This window comes from Balearica regulorum, chromosome 3, assembly GCF_011004875.1.
Source record: "Balearica regulorum gibbericeps isolate bBalReg1 chromosome 3, bBalReg1.pri, whole genome shotgun sequence".
In the NCBI taxonomy this organism is placed as follows: Eukaryota; Metazoa; Chordata; class Aves; order Gruiformes; family Gruidae; genus Balearica; species Balearica regulorum.
In genome coordinates this window covers 71,547,645-71,571,288 of record NC_046186.1, presented here as the reverse complement: position 1 = coordinate 71,571,288, position 23,644 = coordinate 71,547,645, and the positions used below count along the sequence as shown (strand labels likewise).

General features: G+C 39.0%; 1 protein-coding gene across 2 annotated transcripts in view; it reads left to right on the top strand.

The window, feature by feature from the left end:
• Positions 1-23,644, top strand: part of PLEKHG1 (pleckstrin homology and RhoGEF domain containing G1) — a 136,045-nt gene that overhangs the window by 29,730 nt on the left and 82,671 nt on the right. For both annotated transcript variants that reach the window (XM_075748417.1, XM_075748416.1), the window contains one exon: positions 9,364-9,438. In XM_075748417.1, coding sequence (XP_075604532.1) covers positions 9,390-9,438 — 49 coding nt within the window. In that variant the 5' untranslated portion in view covers positions 9,364-9,389. The remainder of the gene's footprint in view (positions 1-9,363; positions 9,439-23,644) is intronic.

Here is a 23,644-nt window from a genome sequence, read left to right as displayed (position 1 = left end):
CTGGGTTATTGCCCTTGTTTGGTTTTTTTAATTGTTATTGTTTTTTTGTTGGCTCTTTTAATTTTCTAGAGGGGCACTGAGCAGCAGGAGCCCTTGCCCTTAATCAGGAATCTAAAGCTGCAGCTGCTGAGCACCGGAGACTTGAATGTGGAAAAGACTGAAGAGGGAAGCTTTGCGTGTGTGCATCTGCGTGATTGTTTGTTAGCCAAATCAGCATCTCTCCTAATTGTAGCAGAGTTCAGACCTTTGAAAAGGAATTTGAGTAATTCTGAGATCAACACTGCTGGAATTCTTTCCTCTTCAGGTTCCTTTCCTTAACTGTGTGCACTATAAAGCAACTTTTGTTATTGCTGAAGTTTGACAGGTTCATATCCAGCTGTGGAAGGTGTTTTTTTTAATTTATTAAGCCAGAATTTTTGTCCCAGTAGTGAGGTTTATGTTGTGCATCTCAGTGGAATTAAATTTATTGGAAATTGATTCCTAATGCATCTGTAGTTCTTTTTCTTGAAACTTTTCTAATGAGAAAATGCATCTCGTAAGAAGGAGAGCTGCTAGTGACCAGTGAAAATACCAAATGTAAATTTAAAAAAAAAAAAAGTATTTTTTTTAAGCCAAAGTCACGACACCAAGCTGGATTGGGTATGTTAAGAGGTGTCAATGATGGGCAAAACAGAAGCACAGCTGTAAAGCTAATGGATAGATACTGTATTTGGCTGTAACTCCCTCAGGTGACACTAGAAAGTGGCTGTGCAAGTTCTTACAGTATTAGAGAATTTGTGAAGGAAAAATTTCATGCTGCTAAATGTCACGTGGCCTTGTCTGGCAACTGTCATGGTTCTGGATATGGGTTTGACTGTTCTTGCAATGTGAAGATTTGTACTCCAAAATCCTTTAGTCTCTTTAGTGCTGTAGCTGGTGTATGTGCATGATGCCTTTTTGTGCTGCTTCAGCACTTTGTATGTACATTACTGAAGAGTCACAACTTAATGGTACTGGAAATAAACTCTTCTAGTAAAGATGATGTTGAACTGTGTACTCTTGTGTGTGCTGGGGCATTTGAATGGTTTTCTGTTCAAATAGTTTTGTTTCTAATTTTTTTTTGTGGTCCTAATTAGCTCTTAGCAGTCAAACAAATATTATCTAAAAAGTGAAATCGGAAAACAATGTAATCATAGCTCAATTAAAATAATCTCTATCTTTGTAAATTTCAACAATGAAAACTGCTGTTGGCTGTGTTTTGTGGAGTAACGTCATGTCATGCATTACAACTCGTTATTCTTTAAATCACTCGGAAAATGATTTGCGTAGAATACGTTGCCTACTTGTTGAGGAGCGGATTTCTTTGAGTACATGACAGCAGTATTTTGGGACACAACAGCCATACTCAGCAGCTATGATGTGCTACTGCTGTACTCGTATAGCCTATGCTGGGGCTCGCCTGTTAAGTTGCTAAATATCTTGGGACTGACCTACAGTCCTGCTCTTCTTGCTTTTCCTCAGAGTATATATCAGGCATGTCCTGTGCTGAGCTACCTTACCCAAGTCTGTCCATTTACTCAAGTTTAGATTTAACAGAAGGTGTCCAAAGTGTGAGACCTACAGTGTGTAAGTGAAACATAATCTTTTGGTGGATTTGTTTGTTTGTTTGTTTTTTGTGGGGTGTTTTAACTTTTGTGAAGACCTGGGAGGGCTGCTGAGATTAACTGGTTTGTACAAAGGCAGTATATGTGCATGTATTTTGAAAAACGCCAGTGCTTTAGAGAAGAACTGTGGTTTATTCTGATGATGGGAAGTTTTTAAATAAGCAAAAGGTGGTATAGTGGCTTTGCTGTCAGGCTATCCAACTCCAAATGCGGACTTGAGCGATAGGTGGTACTATTCAGATAGCTGAAAGTTAGAAGGATTTGTAGCACTTGCTTGGCATCCTCACCAGAAGGGCTCAGCAATTTCTGCTATGAGCATTTGGTTTTGTCTGCAAGTTGAGCACTGTGTGGTACTGTGAGGAGCAGCTAGTGCCACCTGCGGGACCTTCGCTGGAACAGGTGGTGTCAGAGTTCAGAGATACGTCATCGTGGGAAAGCGCCGCGTCGCGATTTCCTGTCGCCACAGGAGAGGCGTCATTTTCTATCATCTTGCTGTAGGACAGCATGATTATATGCAACACAGGGCTGATCTGGAGCAAAGTTGCATGTGTAAAAGAGGATATTTTCAAAAATACATGTTAACGTTTCATTTTTACAGAAAGAAAAATAACAGTGGTTAATTATACTTAGTAATGTCATACAACCTGCACTGAAATGACTAGATTTTGAAAGCTATTGCTTCTGCTGAGCTGGTAAATTGCTGTGATGAACACCAAGTTAATGCATCAGAAGTAAACACATGTACTTCACCAATAAAAACTGACAGCTTTCTGTTTAGGCTTTGAACTTACGCTTCACAAGGGTGTATGGGCAGTGTCGGTCGAGGTTATGATCCCTCTTTCTCCTGCCAGAAGACCCTGTGGGGAAGGTTTCCTCTTTGTTTCACTTGGCGTAGTAGCAGCATATGTTAAGTAAGGAGTCTTGCAATGTGGTTGGATATTGACCAAATGTTGAGTAAGTCTCATCTTTTCAAGAAGTTCATTCTATACAAAGTTTGAAGGAGAAGATAACTGTTATGGTCCCTCCTAGACCTCACATCCTGTGTTACTTTGTAAAAAATATGCTGTCTTGACTTTCAGACTGAAACACAGTGATTAGTTGCTGAACTTGATCTTTTAGTGGGTTTGAAAAATCATGACCAAAGCCTTGGGGTAGTACTGGGAATGGATTCAGAGTTATTGGAGAGGCTGGAGGAGGCAGAAGATGTATGTGAAGCAGTTAAACCACAGAGGAGCCAGACAGCTCATTCCTTATACTAGAACGTTTGTGATGTTTTTCAGATTCAAACACAGTGAATTACAGTAAACCAGAATGAAAGCGACAAAGGGTTTCTGTGATTTGGTCTTTGATGGGCAAAAGTCAGGGTTTTTTTGGATTGCAGCTGCAATATGGATGATTAGCTCCAGAAACTATGCAGAGGATGCTGTAGATTTATGCTGTTTGGAAGAACGGGGCAGGAGAGAGTGAGTGGTGTTCACTATGACTTTCATTGATGGGGCAAAACAACATGCGAAGGAGGTTTTGCTCCTTCTTGCCAACATCACTCAGATGGTCTTGTCTGGACCAGCTCATCTCGTGATACAGTTGTCTTAAGTGCCACTGTTACTGGCCTTTCTGTGGAGAAGAAGGTGCAAGGATGACTTTGTTGGGGAAAAATAGCAAAATGTGTAGCACTTTACAGAAAAAAAGAAGAAAAAATAAAAAACTTTGAAACGTTTTGGTATGTGTTGATGCGCAGGGGGAAAAAGGCTGAGATTTTTGTGGGACTTTGAAGGAGAGGACTGTTGGAGAAGGGAAGGCGTAACTCACACCCACATCCAGAGCTCTGCTGGAAGGGAATGAAAGAAGCCGTTAGAATTCTGTGCAATTTTCAAGGAATAAATATTAGTTGGAAATAACACCTTAAACAGGTACTGCTATGTTGCTTAGAAGGGCTGAGGGGTGGTGCTGAATAGGAGCAGCAGTGAGGCTTGATGGTGTACGGTGGTTTGTGTCCCTGTAACTTCTATCCTTTCTGTCCATGTTATTTAGAGTTTCTTTCGGTGTCGCTTCTTGGTTCGTGTGAAAGAATTGTGTTAGTGTTAGCATGTAAACTTGTTTTTATGACTTATGTGACCTGGGATCAAAGCTATTCTTGTCGCGTTCAGAGAAGCAATGCATCTGGTCCAGAAGGGATTTTGTAGGTAAACAAATGGCAAAAACTAGATCTGGGACAAATGTCCTTGTTCTCTAACAAAGATATATGTGGTATTTAACAGCCAGGTGTCAAGTTCTGGTTGTGTTAATGTGGGTCAGAATTTTACCATAGTCTTCCTTGGTGTTTGCGGTTCCTCCTGCAACCTGAGACTTTGAGTGCTGGTTTTGGGGTTCTCGTTTAGAAACGCAATGTCTGATATCATCCACCTGAGAAGTGTGACAGTCTGTCCGGGCTCTGTGTGGACATCTAAGTGTCCATGTTTGTTTACAAAATATTTTATGTCAAGAAAACTACTGATGTCCATTTTCTCCCCACCCACTCTTACATTTTATTTTATTTTTTTTTAAATTGCAGCAGGAAGAACTCATCCAAATACTGTTTAAAAATAAACCAGCGGGTGGTGTTACTGTTAACAGCCCAGTGTGTAATGTAGAACTTCATGGCTCCGTGTATTGATCTGTATTAATAAAGCACTGGCTGTTTAATCTGCAAAAGGCTGCAATTAAAAATGTAATACACTATTTTAAAGGAATGCTTATGTTGATCATGAATAAACTGGCTACAGCAGAAGCAGTTCTTAACATTGATGCTAGTTGTGCCTCTGGAAGATGGGAAAGAAATGCAGTGTCTGTTTAAGGCACTGTATGTTGAGAAGTTTTTGGTTTTTTTTTTTAAGAAATCCAACCAACTTCCTTAAATATGATCACTTCCAGCTATTTGGAACATATGTAGACTAGGAGCGAGGGATTTGACACAAAGGAGAAGGTTCAGGTTAGATTTTGGTTAGTGATGATCGTTGTTCAACATAAATACATAGTTGGACTCCATAGTTACAACTGCAAACAGTCCTATGATGAACAATAGTTTCTTTCAAGCTGCTTGAGACTTTTTTAGAGTACAGGAATAAATTGCTGAGAGAACAAAAATGGAACAGAAGTCTCTCCAATGAAAATTTTTCCATGAAACTTTAAAATTGAAAATTTTGATATTTCAATTAATAGGTATTTTGAATAATTGGAAACCCTTAGTGTTTTTTTTAGCAAAGTACAGTTAATTTAAGAGGCAAGGACAATATTTATCTGTGAAATGCAGGTCAACCATATTTTTTCTGAGCATATTTTTTTTTTTAAAGTATTTAGCCACTGATGGTGCTATAAGTTTGAATGTTTTCGCATGAATTTAGCTTATAGCATACTATTGATTTAGATCCTGTGTTTAATGACCCTGAAATCTTTTTTTTTTTTTTTCATAACATTAAAGCTGCTCTGCGACTTTTAGCAGCTCAGGATTTTAAAGGCAAACCAATCTACTAGAAGGAACAACAAATTTCTTGAACCAGGACCTCCCAGTATGCCCGTTTGGGTGGCCCTGGCTGATTATGGCCTCTGCAAATGCATGGCCATACGTCTGAATGTTTTTGGTTACTGTTAAGGAGTTTTGCTTAATTAAGAAATGTAAACAGTAGAGCTGTGTTTATTCATAATTTATGAATGCATATGTATTTCAAGTTCTCTTACTGGGATGTTCCCTGAGAAAGTGCTCAGAGGAGTAGGCTATAGGTAGCACTGAAAGAAAGAGCTTTGAGTGATGAATTCAGAAATACCAAGTACCCCATGGACTACTAGAATAGCTGAGCCTAAGACGCAGAGGCAATTAAAGCTATATCAATAATTATATTGCAAGAGTATTTGGAAGGATCTAACAGGACTGGTTTTACATGATTGATCTTGAAATTAGTAGTAGTAGTAACCCAAAGTTTGCAAAAAGATTGTTTGGATAAGCGGAGATTATTTGTATAGACAGCGAGCAAGAATTACTTTCTTTTACTAGCAATTTTATACCCCAATTGCTGCTTCTCTGCTAGATTTTACGTAAGTTCTGCTTGGCCTTACTGGAGAGAGAGAGCGATTTACTTTCCTAGTCTGATGAATAGTATTTGTCAGATATTTCCTTCCTAGATTAAAATTAGGAACTCTATAAATAAATAAATAAATGTTAAACTTTGACTTCTGTTTTCTGAGTCATTCAAAACGTGGTATGTTCCAGAAAACAAAAGCAGAGTTCTATATTTCTTTTCTTTAATCTTTTTTCCTTCCGCTGGCTTTGTTATACTTCTCAGAGGAGAAAAGAAAAGCAAAATAAATCTTAAAAGAATTAAGTTTATCAGGGTTACATGAAGAGAAATCTTCGTTGATTACTTGGTGATATGACTAGGAGTGGTGAAATAGGCCTTTTTATCAAAAATGTGGATTATTTTTTTAAAAGTTGTTTAGTATATTCTGCAGTTTCTAGCAACAATGTGGAACCAGTTTGCACTAATGAGGAAGGGGGGGAGGAAGCATGCTCTTTAGATTTTGAAATATATGGATTTCTATGCTTTTTAAAGAAGTCACTTAAAATACTATTCTGCGCCACATAACTGGACCTCAGTTTTTAGGTGTAATTTTTAAAATTGACAATGCTAGGGAAAATGTTGAAGGCTCTGTAGTGGTCCTGTCACGTTTGCATCTGGTTGAACTGTTCTGGTAGTACTCATCTCCTGTGCAACTTAGAAAAAGCTGAGAAACAGCAACGCGTTTCCCAGACTGTTTCATGACTGAAAACCATTACAGAGGGTGACAAGTGTTTCTGAAGATACATCACAGAGGCTGACTTTCTTCAACCTGTTATAACTACGTTAAGCCTCCCTTGCTATCAGTTACTGTAATGCAGAGCTGCTAGATTGGTAAATCTGTGCAAAACTATTAGCGGGATAGTGGTTTTTTAATTGCCCTGGATTATCCAAATGAGTTCTTGAAACAGAGCTGTTGTAGCTGTGGACAGCCTGAACCTGTTCAGTAAATACTCTGATTTGTGTGCAGTAATTGAATGATCCAGCTTTCAATTTACCATTCCATTATTAAAAATGCCAAGGTCATTCAACGCCCATTTGAATCCCGCTTGGTTTTGCGCTGGGAATGATAGGTCATGCTCCAGAGAGAGGGATGAGCACAGGCACTCCGTTGAATTCCAGAGAAGTAACTGTTGGAAGGTGTTTTTAAGTGTAATGCTTTCTGGTGCTGAGTTTTGATGAAACAAAAGCAAGCTTATCACTTCTTTAGAAGGTCAAGTAGAAAGAAATGTTGGCCTGCTTTAGACAAGGAAAATTGAACGTGCATAAATAAAAATAGGGGTTGAAGAGGCCAGGAAAAAAGAAGTCTTTTTTTTCTTGCCTGTGTTTTATTGACATTTACAAAATGTCAATGAAGAAACCCAAAATTATTTCTGAGTCTACCACTTTTATGTCACTGATATGTCAGTGAGTTACTCTGTAAGCATTTTCATGGTGAAGTTTACTTATGTATTTATTTCAATTCTGTGCAACTCCAACCAACCAAAACCAGAAAACAAATACATGGAAAATCATGGTTTTTTTTATTTCACACATGTAGTTCCCTGAATTTGTGATATGAAATGATTTATTTGAAATGTGGTATTTACAGAAAACATTTTCTTGAATTTTGAAAGGAATCACAGAAGTAAATATTGTATTTATTCATGTGATTTCTTGGTTTAAATGCACTGTGTGATTAACTTGTTCCTATCAACTTTACTAGTAAATCATTGGATAACTGGAATTTGATTTATAAACTGGTGCAATGTTCACAGACAATATGTAGAGTGTTATTGAATGCAGAGAGTTGGATATGAGCTTGCCAAGTTTTAGAATTGGTCAGTGTATTTATTCTAGCCAACTGTTTCATGATGATAAGCATAGATAATTAAATTCAAACAATGTTTGAAGAACAAATTTACTTTTTTAAATGCCTTCTGGAGGCTAGGTTTCTGGTTTACAGCAAACTTATAAAGGATTTTGGAGACCGTTAGGTGTTTATAGTTGTTTAAATCCTCTGTTGAGGGCACACTTGTTAATTCAGTTTGTGACACTGTCCAGCTGTGGTTTATGAACTCATGTGCGCAGACCTTCAGGTGGATAAGCATTATCACTATTAATTTGCAGGAGTTGAGAGAAGATTTTTGGCTAGTTCCAAATCTTCAGTATATGTAATGTTGTGTGGATTAAACATCTGTGCTAAGGACAAAGTAATTCCTGAGTAAGACCTGGTGGATTTTATCTTGAATAGAGATGAATTGGTTGATGTAGAAAATAACATGTAGTAGAGTTTCCTTCGGCTAAGTAAGAATTAGTTTGTACCCTAGGATGTGCTAGTGGATTGTAGCCTCAGATGTGTCTGCCATTTCTAAGCCTGTCACAAATATGTGAATTAAATATGACAAATATACTTGCCCTGGACAGCACACCTGAAATACTTTTTGTGACCAAAATTGCTTAAGAAATCCTACATATTTTGTATAGCTTGGTTTTAATGTAAACCCAAGCCCTTTATTGGATGCTAGGGCAGAAATGTTTTCATTCTAGGCCTGGTCATAGGATTCAAAATAAGCCATATGAATTTGAGAGCAAAATAATTTAAGAAGGGGGGAAAAAAAAAGGCCATTTATTTGTTATCAGTCTCAGTTCTGCTGCAGGATGAGCCAGGGAGGTCTCCCATAGCTCTGGATCTGATGATCGTCTGAAATCTGCCTGCCAAATCAGCTCTGTTGCCTCAACATTGTTAGAAACAAGGCGATTCAGTGACTTCATTAGAAATGAAGCCTGTACTGCTGATACTTCCAGTGCTGTGTGCTCTGTGTAGTGCTGTACGCAGCACTGTGCTGCGTGGATTGTCAGCTGAGGTGGAGTTCCTGCCCCGCTTGGTGCACGGTCTCTGCTCCTTCGGGCAGAGAATCCTGTACTTGCTGAATTGTCTTTTCTTGGTGCATCCTATCTGATCTTGAGGCTTTCATTATGTAAAATGGAGTGTCGGTCCAGTGGGTGATGAGAACATGCTCAGAGAAGGATACAAAATCCAGTCAGTATGTGTTGGCCGCATGTTGAACATCAGCCATTACCACAGAGGGTACATAGCACTGCAGTAACAGGAGACAGGCTCACTGCCTTTCTGAGAAGACTTTTCTTCTCTGCCTGCTGCTGGGATGGGAGAAATGTTGGTGCTCTACTATGCAGTAAAGCTTTAAGTTAATGGCATTTTATGTTTACTGTGGGCTGACGTGACCCTCCGCATGGGCGCTCTTTCCTTACCTTCAGCAGCGTGTGAGTGTAAGCAGCTCTTCCATCCCAGTTCATAGGCTTCTCACTAGAAATTCACTGTGGGGGGAAAAAGTATCCAAACTCAAAGACAGACGTTCACCAGATGTAATTAGTGCTTTTGATCTACCACTGCAATTTATTAGAAGGTCCTTTTGTGCCCGCCTACCTGGCAGTATGTCCAGGTGACGGTCTACTGAAAGGTGTTGCAGCTAATCTGTAGGGAGTTTTGCTTGTTTACATAGCTTACGTACAAACACGGAAATGATGAAAGCTGAAAATCCATCCTTCGCGGGGGTCATGGGGCGGAGGAGTGTCCTACTGAAACATACAGGTTTTGATGGAGAACACTTTCTTTGGTTTGTGTCCATTAGGTTTTACTAAGCCTGTGTCTGCAGAGATGCCAGATAAAACACCAGGTGGTACAGAACCTGTCCCCAGGAGTGAAGGTTAGTAGGTTTCTTTCATTTTTTTGACTAATTATTGAAGAAAAGAAGCATTGTGATTTTGTGAAGAAATTTAGAGTTAAAAAGTGAGTTTCTGTTACTGACCTTAAAGTTAAGGGAGTTAATTAATTAAGTGAATTAATTTTATGTGTGCATGTTTATCTAAATAGCAGGAACTTGTCACTTATTTTTGTGTAACCTCTCCCTCTCTCCCTAGCCCGCCATCCATGATAGTACTAAAATATATAATGAGGTGGGAGGACCAGTGGGCTGCTAGGATTTCAGCTTTGGAGAAGATGTTTCATCCCCTTTCAATAAAGAGATCTGGTTGACTGGTGTCAGTTTTTCGTATGGAATACTTAAGTCTCATAGAACCAAAGCTGACATTTAAGATGTAGGACAACTGATACAAGGAGGAATTGAATATGTGTGATTTCCACTAAAATCAGTGGAATCTTGAAATGCTCAGTCTTTCTGAAAATCAGACCATTTTTTCTTCTCAAGGTCCATTAACTTTAAATTCCCACATCTGAAAGTTTGGTACTTGGTTTCAGGGCAAATTTGTTCTTTAAAAACAATTGTAATCCTGCTAATTTGAGTCCTTCCTCAGAATCACTGCTGAATGTTTCATTGAAATATTTTATAAACGTTTTTTATTTCACGTAAAGGTTGTGAGGGGTTTCTGCCAGTTTTGTGGCAAAACTTGTAGTAGCTCTTGCATACGCTTGCTGTTGAGATCATTGCTGTCCTCACACAAGGGCTGTATTCATTCAAACGTGTGTTTTATTTTGAGTAAAGCTTGCAACTCAGTCTGATTTATACTGCTTTCTCTCTAAGCCTCAAAATTCAGTTTTAAATATTTTTGTTGCATTTGAACCTCAGTTTTGACATTTGAAAGCCATCAAGGAACATGCTGCAATAATAATTTTGAAAAGTGCATCAGTAACAACAGAGAAACAAATTTCTTTCCATGTAAAGGGTATTAAGCTATATTATTAAGCTAAAGGGTATTAGGCCTTTCTATTAATTTATTTTTTAAATTTACTGTAAAGCTTAACATGTTACTGTGAGAAGTCTCAACACAAGGGGAGAAGCAGTTACAGCTAGTCTTTCAAAGACTGAGCTCTCTGATCCACGTGTTGTGTGCCCCCCTTATAGATAAATCCTTATGCTAAAAGCACTGTGGTGAAGTCCAGTTAGAACCAAAGCCTACACTTGTGCTGCGATGTGGAACAGGATGTGGAACAAATTGTCACACACCTTGCTGGTTGCTTCCCTAAAAGTAGCCTAAGTGATCACCTCTGTGGCTCTCCTAGGTATTAATGAAGTCTAAATGTGTTAAAATTACACTGATTACGTATGCTATATATCGAATTTCTTTTCTGGCTGTAGAATGGTGGCAGATATTGCCGCATTTCGGCTCTGCAGCCTCTGAGAGGAGTTCTGGTAAATTGAGACATAGGGATGATGTAAAACTTTCAGATCAAATCTGGAGAAAACTCACTCTGTGAAAGGTAACTTTATTTTCTCTTATTGCACTTTAATTTACCACATAAGCAACTGTCAGTAAGTGAGTTGTAAAGTTTGCTTTGGCTTTACATCAGGAGTTAGAGAGGGTAGGACTTGTGATAGCATAGAGCTGTAGATGGGCTGGGAGCAGGGGTCTGGGAAGAAAAAAGGAACAGAAGAATCCTGCAGAGCATCATTAATGATGGAGTCACTGATGGCATCGCGTGGCCATCTAAGAAAGATTCTCCTCCTTATGCTGGCAATCAGAGATGGATGCCTGTGAAGAGGGACAGGTGAGGACTGAGAGTTAGCGTGTGCATGTTAGACACTGAAAAGACAACAGTCTTTGGGGTTGGACATCCCAGCTACCAGTTTCCAATCATTTTCCTGCTAGCTCCATCCCCAAATTAGAAGGTTGAAGCTGAACACAGGATTGTTCACGTCTAGGTACGGGAGAGGGAGGCAGGGAGCTGCTTGTTTCTTTTAATTTTTGGAAGACCCATGAAGCCTTCAGTGTCTCTTTGCTTCTGTAAACGTGGTTTCATTTCACCAGAACAGTGAACAGGTGAAAAACCATTCCAGAAACATTTTTTGCAGTTAAGCTGGGATCTAGAAACTGCCTTGAGGATCTTGTTCAGTACTTTCAAGATCTTTGTGTTTTTCAGTAGTTTCTGATGTCTGTCTGATCAGGCAGGTACATAATATAGTGTCCCGCACATTAGCAATGAAAGCTACAGCTGGAAAGCTTTCAGATACCAAATTTGACTAGAGTGTTTAGGGATACCACAACTAAAAAAATCTTCTTCATGCATGCTTTGTTGTACATTTTGAGGGAATTAGCACAAGATACCTGGGACCTGAAATCCCCAATATACACAGAAGACAAATGAAAAAAGATTGGGTCATTAAGAAACTGCACATATAAGGTTGTATGTTAATGTATTCTCTCGTACATACAATATATACAGTATATACATATATAGAAATGCGTAGACATATATAGCCTTAAATCATGAGATCCTAAGGGAGCTGTTCCCGTGGGTGGCATGGTGAGTGCCAGCCTCCTGGGATGTGTCATTTCGGGGTTCCTAAGGCAGCAAGCATGGATGTGGCAGGGCCTTCTCTAGCACGTTGTGCTCCAGCTTTCACGTTTGGCCTTTGGAAATAGTCTAACTTCTCCATGTTATTTTTGTTGCCAGATGATACTGACCTTCCCTCCCTCCCTAACCTAATACCTCTCAGGTTTTTGACCCAGGTATGAGGGACCTGAAAAGTAGATAAACTTCTTGCCTATTGAAACGAGCTTTGTAGGTTTTGGGGTATAACAGGCAATTTCAGTGAATCTTGCTCCAGTGTGTTGGGTTTCATGGTGCCCTGTGTTTTATACACCACTAGCATGAGGAAAAAAAGCTGAATAACTACCAACAACTTGAAACAGTTTTTTTTTCTAGATTGTAGTAACATGTCCTCAGGTACTTAGATGGATTAGTAGTGATGTTGGCAAAGAAAGAAATTCATACAATAAAATATAGCTAATTAAAATTATGGGATAGTGCTGACTCTTCATTTTCACATTACACTTATTGTATTCTGTTGTGGTAAGAGCTTATGAAGTTCTTCAAGCAGTTTGTATAAAAATGTGCTTTGACAGATACGATGTTTAGTAAAGCAAAACTTGACTTAATCTGAATGCTTTGGTTTTAGTCAATCTTCTGAAATTAATTTTTAGATATTTAAAAAAAAAAGGTGAAATAACGAATAAAAATGTATCTTCACTTAGAGACCTGTTCTTACACCTTGATGAAAATGTTCTACTAAAGATAGAACATGATGCTGGTGTCTTCTAATGATACTGAGTCATTACTGCTGGAAGTTAGAACTTTGAGAGGTTTTATTCTCACAAATACTCTTACTTTCAAAGAATGTTATGATAACGTATACTGAAAAGAATTGCCAGGCATATGCCAGTGGCTGCTCCAGCAATAATTTATAAGATAGACTTCCATAGTCTTTGATCATATACATTTCTTTATTTACTTTGCGTTTATACAGTTTACTAGTACATAGAAATGTTTCACTGGTATGACTGAGTCCAAATTGAGTGTTTAATTTCTTATGTTTAAAATATCATTGCTACTTATGTGCATGAACATGTATGTGAACTTTCTGAATTATTTCCAGGATCTTATTGCTGCTTTTTTTTTTCAAAGAAATATTCTTAATATCGTTATTTTTTAAAAAAAAGGTGTATTTGTAGTTACAAACTTCTAAGAAGTAACGTTTCACGTTTATAAGGGTCGAGCTGGATTGAGCAAAGTGTTGGCAAGATAACTGATTATCTGGAAACTTTTAAAAAGTCAGTGTTGCTTTCACCAAGCAGTGCCCCTCCCTGCCCCTCACCCGCTGACCCACTGCTCTGTGTACTGGAGTTAGGCCATGAAGCGCACAGAAGCAGACAATTGAGAAATACGCTTCCTGTAATTAAGTTACTGTAACTTTAGTCCTTGACTCGAGGGTCCCCAGTGAGCGGGCAGACTATTTGCTTTTCTGTTGCCTCTTCTGTCAAACACTTTAGAGCCAACAGCTACGTTTATAAATGTCACTGCTTTCTTTGTGCTATAGGGGGGAAGAAACCCAGGACCTGGAGATTTGGCTGTTGCAAAGATGGAAGTGTGTGTATATCACGTGTGAAAAATATTTCTCAAGAAGCTTGTGTAACTATCAAGGAGTGGTAGACAAACAAATTAAAACAAAAAAAACCCTGCCATGATCCACATATAACTGTTTCTTAACTGTTTTCCTATGGCAAGGCTATTATATTCTATTTACAATGGATGCATTTAGAACAATGTACTGTGTCAATACCAGGAAGTGGATTGAGCGCGTTTCTGGTTTAGCTTGCAAAGGAATTAGCATTTGTTCTGCTCATGTTTGCTGGAAAGTCACTCTTAAACTTCTAGCATAGTTAACCACTGGAAATTGGGCTGTGCTGGGAGTACCCCACCCACGGGGCAAATTCCTCCTCTCGCTTGCAGGGAGGCCGCTGTGGTTCACACCAACTGCTCGTGATGGTATCTGGAGCTAGGCAATTGCTCATTTGCAAAAATGTAGGGGGATGATTGTAGAGTTTCTTGGTATGAATTATCTATTTTATAAGATTAAAACAGTTTTTTTGATAGCTTAACAAAAATTTTGATGATACTGACTGGTTTTCATAAAAAACAGGTGCTTCATCCTGTGGATTGTTGATTAATTTTTTTGTCATGATACCTTTGAACAGCTGCTCATAACCTAGCTAGGCTTGGTTGAAAGAAACCAGATGATGTTTACCTTGGTATCTATTTGGAAGGCTCCCATGCTCAAAGTTTTCAGGATATCAGCCAAATGCTACCTTAGCAGTAGATTTATGCAAAATGCTTAGAAAAAGTATATGAGTGCTGGAACCTTTATTGAGTTTCTCCAGTCAGCTTGACTGGTTTTTTTCTTTTTTTTTTTTCTGTGCCTTAAAAAGTAGAAGTCTTTGAAGAGAAAGATGTGAGGAAATTAAACTCCCTCAAACTCTTCTTCCTTTCTCCCTTTCTCTTCCACCTTCTTTCATTAAGCAAGAGCCATGACTTCCCCCAGCTGGATCCTCCCTTACTGACTTGGTGCTTTGCACTCGCATCCTGGAGGAAACGAATGTTACACCTGGGCGTTATAAACAGCCACTGACAAATCCCAGTGGACAACAAGCTTATGTCATTGTAAAATACCATATAGTAACAGCAGTGGTTTTCCTTGCATTGTGTTCCTGCTGGCACTAGTGGGAGCCTACCAGCTGTTACTGTTGTTTGTGATAGGACTTATTTAGCTTTATAACTCCTCTGACTTATGTTTGCATGCTATTTCCACTGTAATATGTAATGCTGCACAGGAAAAACATGCAAGCGCAACCATGTGAATCTGTAGACTGCCCAGTGGCTCGTACCCTGCCAGAGAAGTTTCTGGAAGACAGCTCCAAATAAATGAGCCACTGCAAACTGAGGAAATCCCTTTAGCTGAAAATGGTTGGAAGCTAGAAGAATGTCTGTGTGGGAAATACAGTACATGTTCACTATGTTCTCACTGTCCCCAGTAATGCAGTAATCCTGTGCCAGGTTATTTTTCCTTCCTTCCTAATCATAGCCTCATTTTGTAGCAGCTTTTAATCCTCTGAAAATTGTATCTGAAGGAGGAGGAACTGTCTATATAAAGATAGTATCTGAAATTCTTTACCCTAGTGCTTATAAAAGGAGGTGGTAAAGCCAAGCAGATTCGAAATCTGATTGGAAGTGGGAGAAAAACAAAGTGGAAGAGTGATGGAATTAGATATTCTGTTTCTGGCTCCTTGCTAACTTGTTGGACTGTGCACACTGCGAGAGGTTGGCACGTCTTTCTTTGAAGCACTGGTTGTAGACTGTTGTCATAATGCATAATGACTCTTGTCATAACTCTCTTGAGAAATTTGGGCTAGCTCCAGTCCACCAAAGTTGAATATTAGCAACAGCCTAAGCAACCGCCGTGCTGTGAAGTGCTTGTACAGGACTTGCTTTGCTGCAACCAGCCTGCAGCCCCTGTGCTCTGCAGTGTGGCTCATATTCTATGATAGTGTTATGATGCATGAAACCACAACATTGAAGCAATTTGCTTTTTTCCTGAAAGCATTTTGATGAACTGTTGTAGTCACTGGGCTGCACTGGTTGGGACCCGCTTTCTGTCTCGGCTGGCACCAGACTGTTAACTGAATGGGCTTCCAACCTTCCTCAGCTCAGTGGAGTGAAGAGGAGGAGGTGGTGGTGGTGGGTCCCTTGATCTAGGGCAGTGAAAAGTAGACTGTTCCGGACATTGTGAAATGTCCGAGTACAGTAAAGCCTGCTCCTCATCAGAAGCGAAGATGCAACTGCTGTAAGGTAATGGTGGTTAAGTCACTGATTACAAAGGTTGGGCTATTAACAGGTAGAATAACTTGTTCTTCAAATGCCAAACACTTTCCCTGGTGTCCTGGCTGGCTGCTGTCCCGCCAGAGATCAGTGTTCCAGTCATCCGTAAGTTACAGAAAGCTTATGTGGCCTGAACTGCTTAAACTTGAGGAAAACTGTGGGGCTTTTCTATATTGATGATCCCATTTTTAAAGAATTAGTTTTGCTTTTCTGTCTCAATGGTAATTAATTCTTAGTTCTCAAGCAATTAAGTGTAGCACTTCAGTTTGATACACTTTTTTTGCTTTTGTATAAATAAGTTTTACACAATACAAAATGATGTATATAATGATTTATAAATAATCTGCACATATTAAATAACCAATTATGAGTAGTACAAAATAGGGAGACTAAATGTGGCTTGCATGAAGCAATCAAATGTGGTATGTCCTGATGAAAACCAGCTAGTTTTTGAAGCACTTCTGAATGCTAATGGTCTAATTTATTTCTACATTTGATGTTCCAAGTTGAGAGAAATCTAAAACAATTCAAATATTCCTGGAGGAGCAAAGGTTCCTTGTTAAAGAAACAAGTGGTGTACTAATTTTCTGTGTGTTCTAGTGTAAATACTCCTCTCAGCTGGATGCTATTTAAAACTGGTTGAAGATGGCCCTCTCCTAACTGTGCACTTTTAAAAAATTGTTTACATTTAAGCTGAAAACTGTAATTTGACCATCAGGCTGACTTAGAGCTGAGCTTGCTTATCTGGAGTAAAATATTGCCAGTGGAAATTTTAATTATATGATTCTCAACTTTATCACATTTCTGTAAGAAACAACGCCACCCCCAAATTGCTCCACGAACAGAGCCTGCAAGTAAAACACAGCGATGTCATAAATGAGCTCCCAGTGTCTGCCTTTCTGATCGGAACAAAAGTTTTAGGGGTCTGTTTTGTATGGCTGGCAATTGCCAGGTGAGGCAGAGGGCAGCGGCACTGGGGCCCAAGTGATGCGAAGCCCGGCAGGGAGCACCCAGGGATGGGAGAGGAGGGAACAGTTCCCTTCATGGTGGATGTCCATCGGGAATGATGCACAGTGTCGAATTATGAAATTTATTCATTACTTTGAGCTTAGCTATGTATATCAAATACTTTAAAGAAAATGCTTGATTGAATACTCCATCATAAATAGCATTTTTTTTGGGTCATGCTTAGCATCTGTACTGCTACCATCTCAGAAATGTGCTGCTGATGCTAAAGAAGCTGTTGCAGGTTTAAATTATCTTTTCCTGTTTAAAAATAATTAGTGCTGTAATAACGGTTCTTGGAGAAGACCCCGGACAGAGGGTACACTCTGATATCTCTGTAATATGGCAGTCTTAGCTCTGTGTGACCTGGAGGGCAAATACAGTGCTATTCTGTGATTATAAATGTTAGCGGTATACTTTACATCTGCTTTTTGCAGGTTGGGAATGATAGCTGTTGCTGCTCTTGAGATTTCTTCATGGGAAGACTTTGTCACCAAACAGAACAGTTATTTTTGTTAAAGCAATTACTATGGATTAAATTACTGTTCAGCAGTACTTAGAGCATCCTAAAAAGATGCAGATGCTGTGAAATTTGTCATGTTAGAAATCATGATTTAAAGTAGCTTCCTTTGCCAGTTTCATTGTGGGTTTGGGAGGTGGGTGGGGTGGGGTTTTTTGGTTTTGATTTGGGGTTTTTTTTTTCTTTCTTTTGACTATCATGTATTCCAGGGTTTTTACTGCTCCCCATATTTGCTGTGTGGAAACACAGGCAATAGTAAGAACTCCAGACTGCTGCCAACTGCACAGGGTTAATATACAGAAAATGAGCAATAGTAACAGTTAATCTTTCTGTCAGTGTTAATATTGGATTTTACTTACACTAATAGGTTGTAAAATACGTTTAAATACTGTAAAGTCAACAGTTTCTTAAATGTAAATCAGCTTTCATTCCAAAAACTGTGTTTTTTACCCTTTTGAAATTTCCTCCATATTTTATCTTGCTGCTTTATTCGAGTGACATGCCAGAAATCTGTTTTTGGATTCATTGATTTCCCTCCTTCCCAGCCATATTTCTTCCAAAGCAACTCAAAGGACATTGAAGGATAAAAGGCAAAAATTGATTGCTTACTACCAGTGAAAGTAAGCTACAGCTCTTAAGGTAAATTAGATTCTCAAGGTTACATTCTTTCATCTTGGACTGACCACAGCCTTAAAACCAAGAGATCCAAAGCGGTAAAAATAAATATACAAAGACTTTTTGCCCTTTGAGTTGCTGAGGCGTGCAGCAGCACAGATACCTCCCAATTATTTACCACTTGACTCTGAAGAACTTTGACAGGTACTATATACAGTTAGCAGATTCAAGCCTGCTAATATTAATTATCACTTAAGAGCTGTAGTGGGATTTTTTGTCTTTTAGTCACCTAATTATATGTCTAGCAGTAATTTCAAATTATGCCGCCGACATTAGAAGTGAGCTGAGAGGCCTTGATATATCCTAAATTTAGAGAGATTAATAGAGAGGAAAACTTAGTTATTGGGTTTTGCTTTTTTAATTGGCTCCCCGTAGTTTAATTTAGCTTAAAAAAGGGGAAATTGCTGCTTGCTGATAAACCAGAAGGGGAGCTAGCTTTGATGTTTCATGAGCAATAAAATATTAATAGAAACTTTCTACGTGTTTTTGAGCAATATGCCAAACTACTGAAGTCAGCTTCTTGAAGAGTCAGCAAGCCGAAGCGAGCGGGAGGTGAAGGGGGGAAAGGTGGGAGGCTGCTTCTGTTACGCTGTATCCAGGTCCATTAGCGGTCCAGGCAAACGAGCCTTGGGGAGGTTGGATTTAGCACGTAGGAGGCTTTTATTCTTTAAATTAAAGCCACATTAGGTTCTGGTAGTCTCTTTGGTCAGAACATGCTGTAAAACTGATCGTGCGGTTTAAGACATTAAAAGTTACCAAATCCTTTGAAAATAGTAGCTGTTCTTAGTTGTGGGTTTTGTGGAACAGGGCTTAATATAAATTCCATTACACACAACTTGGCAGCGGTCCCCACAACATACATTTTATAGAATAATTAAAAATGGACACAACTTCCAGGTGCAATACACAATTTTCTTCCCGTATGCACACAATGTAGTCTGTGCTTCAGATGATGGAAGGACTAAGAACTTGTTTAAGGTGGTCAGAGTTTGAATATAACCTCTATCCTAGCAAGTCTGGACTTGCCTCGTTGACCAGGCAAGCCAGGCAATCAAAGTTATTCGGGTTCTGTTATGTCTGTTTTCTTTCAAGATAGTTAGGAACCACATGCTTCGTCTCAAGTCTGTGTTTGTAAGAAGGGTGGTTATCAGTTTATATGTTTGTAGTTTTCACTGTATAAAAATTTCATGTTGGTGATTAAATCTTATCTCATGAGAGGGTATATCTTTCACAATGGAAAGCAATATTTGAAGAATCAAGTTAAGTAGGAGGCTAATCATTAGGGAATTTTCCCTGATGTCTGGCCAGGAGGTGGTTCTGTCTGGTCAGGTTCGAAGCAAGCCAGCATTTCCAAAGATGGGATGTCCTGTCTTGAATGTTCTTTTTATTGAATACACAGTCTGTAGGCAACAGGAAATCCTCTAGGAAGATATGACTCTGCTACGACTCTCCCAGAAAGCAAATGGCTGCATTTCAAGGTTTGTGCCTGATTAGGATCACTCCCCAGTGGGACAGTCGTGGTATTAGATCCCAGCCCTTGGAGCTCTGTAATCATTCACAGCGAAACACAGAGAGCACCTTCTTAGGGCTGTAAGTATAGATTCGTACAAATGGAATTTTTTATCTTGTGTCTCATGTCTTTAGTATTTTTTTCACAATTTAGTAGTAAAATAAATTATTTATTAAAGACTGTCTAAAGTTTATTTTTGGAAATCATAGGCTTTCAACTTTCAAAGAAGTGGCAGTATTAACTAGAGGCACTGGTCTACTCTTATAGCACCTGGCACTAGAATCTGAAATTGAAGGTGCCCCAAAGTTGCCCTCCTCAACCTGACCACATAAATATTTTTGTGACCTGCTAAAACAGGCAAAGTATTTAAAGACGTGTTCCACTGACAGCTGCTAGCTAGAAAATCCTTCCATGTGACAAAGATTTTCTTGAGTATGAAGTGTGCCATGAACTTGTTGCTCATTTCTCTCCTCAGAAAGATTTATGAAGAACGCCCCGATTTTATTATAAAACCGTATTTGTTATTAAAGGCAATTGCTTGTCATCCCCTCTGATTTCCATCTCTTGAAAAAAAACCCCAAAACACAAACCTCACACCCACATCTTCTCATATACCTGGACCCACTTCTCCAGACTTTGGTGTTAACAGAGCACTGTACTACCAGCCTGGAAGGAGATGGGTTCTTGCAATTTATGGAGTAATGGGCAGGTGGTAGGAGCTATATGATTAAGATGTGTTGCAGGACTGAGGTTTTGGGTTGCATCTCGAAATGATAATTTTGGGATATACAAATATAGTTATTTGGCTAGTTGCATATTTCACGTTAACATTGTGCGTTTAATGAAGTGCTCAAATATTTTAAGCAAAGTGTTTCGTAAGAGAACTGCTGAAGGAAAATAACGCCTGCATTTCCTACGGCTCAGAAGTCTAATGCCATTGAGAACTTGAGTTCTTGTGTTTGTTACAGTTCTGCAACTCCTACTGCAAGACCTGGCTGCAGCGACGGTAGCAGGGACTGATGGCTTTTGAACAGGCCTTATGTTTATGCCTAACGTTTTCTAACAATAGTGTTTATCTACTATGCAAGTTGCCAGTTTGGAAGTGTACTGAGAGTACTGCATTTTCAACCTACACCCAAAGCTTAAAGGGGCTCATGATGATATGCCAAGCTTCATTTGATTTGGAGAAGCAGCCATGGGAACTCGCAGTGCATCTTTGTGGTGCCACGCAGTTCTACGAAAAGTGCTCTGTACTGTGTGCTCTGTGCTTCTGGAAACTTGTATGATGAGACTGACTTTCTCACTGGGAACAATTGCTTCCAAATACAGCTGTGCCTCTGCAATCTTTTATCACGACCTAAACTTCTATAATATAAACGAACGCCCTGTGCATTTATTACAGACGGCGACTCGCTCATCACTTCAGGCCTGGCTGGAATCCACATTATTAATACAGCATCTCCAGTCCGTTTTGCCACACATCTTTCAGACGGATGGAGAGGCATGGATACGGTTCAGATCATGCCTTGGGAGTCATTTTGTGCCCTAAATCCAACCGTACCAGCATGTTCCTATGCCGTGTGCTGTGCTGAGCTCTCCTGGCCAGGGAGAGGAACGGTACAACGCTGTCGGAGCCAGCTTCGGCCCCAGCAGGGGTTGTGTAACCAGGGCCTGGGAGGCTGAGCCAAAACCACCAGAATTACCATGCATTTTTAAGCGCTGAGCCCTCCTCTCTGTAAACAGACTGAAGATGGTGGTTGAGAGTGTATTGGAAGGCAGGTAAATAATTCTGGTCTGTGCTCTCCCCCAGCATGATGGATTTTTTTTTAATTTTTTTTTCATGGGCCCTGCGGGGGAGAATCTGACTCAGATTTTTACATTCTCTTGGTGTCTGAGAATGTACTATTTTTTTAATTGAAAAAAAATTGTTGTTTTCTTGTGCTTTTTTTTCTTTGCATTTTTCACTTCTCTTCAGAGATGCTGAGCTTCATGTTTTTAGAAGATAGCTGTATGGTGGCTTCTGTGGGTCCCTTCCTTGAGAGGTGGGGAAATCAAAGTTTTGCTGAGAATAAAAGTCAGTGTACAAGCTTTTAAAGTTCATGAATTTAAAATTTTTGAAGATTTTCAAGTTCATGGAATTACTGCTGTGACTGAAGTGTGTGATATGCTAAACCAGGTTTGCACTTACCTATGGTGGGAAAATGTCACTGTATTGTCACTTCTGAATACAAATAACTGCCTTTTATAAAATTGTCAAAGTTTATAGACATATTTACTTTACAGCTACTTTTATAAGTTACCCACGCCCTTCTCTGCATGTGAATAAAAGAGCTGGAAAGGCCACACTGATAATGTCATACCAGGAAATCTTTAATGCAAAATACAGAGAACACAGGCAGGGGGGAGGAGGGAGGGAAGCTTGGAGGTCAGGGGAAATTGTACTGAAGGTAATGTATGGAGGGAAAAAATAGTGGGTTTACTTCTGTGCCTTTTTTCTTTTGAGTTTAAAGAAAAATTACATAACATAGGTTGCCTTTGACATAGGCCAGCAAACATGTTTGTAAACACTGATATACAGGGAGATAGCTTGGTTCCATGTTTGAGCCTTTTTATAATTCTTCTAGGATTGAATGCAAATTAAAAAAAAAAAAAAATCCTGAGTCTTGCAGAACTGAAAATACTGCTTGTTGACTAGACTAGATCCTGCTTAATCTTTTTCTGCCAAGTTAGACATTCTGGCAAGTTTCCTTAAGTCTGGATGTATTAAAGTACTGTATTTGGCAGACTTAGTTTGTTACTAAGTAAAGATATATGAAAATCCCAGTTCAAACATTTCAGCCTATAGTTGTTTTTACAATCTGTCAAGAAGCACAACTAATTGATATTTCACTTTATATATCGGATATAATTTTTCTTACACTACATTATGTATCTGGAAGTTGGTTTTCCACTTAAATGTCAAGTTCTGCTACTATATATTTCATCTGAAACACTTCATAACACATAAAGTTTTACAGAATGTGCTCTTTCTACTCAGCAATGTACAGTAACATTTGTTAAGTCACTAACAAAAGGTTGTCAGCTTTTTTTTTAACCTTTTTTTAAATGAACATAATCTTCCAAGTCTTGGATTCAAAGTCTTTAACTTTAATGTACAGTCTGTCCCCGCAGAGGTGACATCCTCAGTGTCTTAACTTTGAATTTATGAAGAACTGCAAAAATCACTGTATATGAGACATTCTGTATTGGAAGGGGATTATTTGAATACTTTTGATACTTTTGTATCTGGTATACAGCTAAAATTTAAAATTATAGAAGTAAAACTAAGTTCACTCTCTATAGTTTTGATTATAAATGTTAATCAGGCTTTCTTCCAAATCCAGTGCTAGATTTTGGTGCCCATGGCAGTAATTCTGCCTGTCAATACAAGTATTACCTATTGGATTTGGTGCGTGGGAAGAAAAGTGGGGATTTTTGGTTTTAAATGAATTCTGGTTTAGCTGGGGAAAATATGTGGACTTCCTGATGGAAAGAATAAATGCTAAATCTGTGCCTATTGGAGAGGTCACTAGAAGTTTCTAAAGCCTGGAAGGACTTGCAGTAGGTGTTCAAGCCCATCTTCTGCGTAGGCTTTGTTTCTGATATATCATCCTTTTTTGAAAGATATTTAGTCTTTAAAGCAAGAACTTATGTTGGAGAATCAACCATGACAGAGGCTTTATCCCTAATTATGCCATCAGTTCAGTCTTGTTCCTAGACAGAACATGTCTGTGTGTTTAGCTTTCAACATTAAACTTCTGTTTGATTGAAGAAATGGCCATCACCCTCAGACAGATACTTACGGACTGTGTAAGGTGAATGGATCAGGCTTCTTTTGTCTGTCGGTATAGTGTAGGGTTTCTGACAGTAAATGATTCTCATGCCTTATTTTGTGGCCTTCACAGTTTTTGGGGGGTTCTTTTTGAAATTTAAGTACTGGGACTTCACTGTATTCAAATCCTGCACCTCCTCTTACTTGTCTAGAAGTAGGTA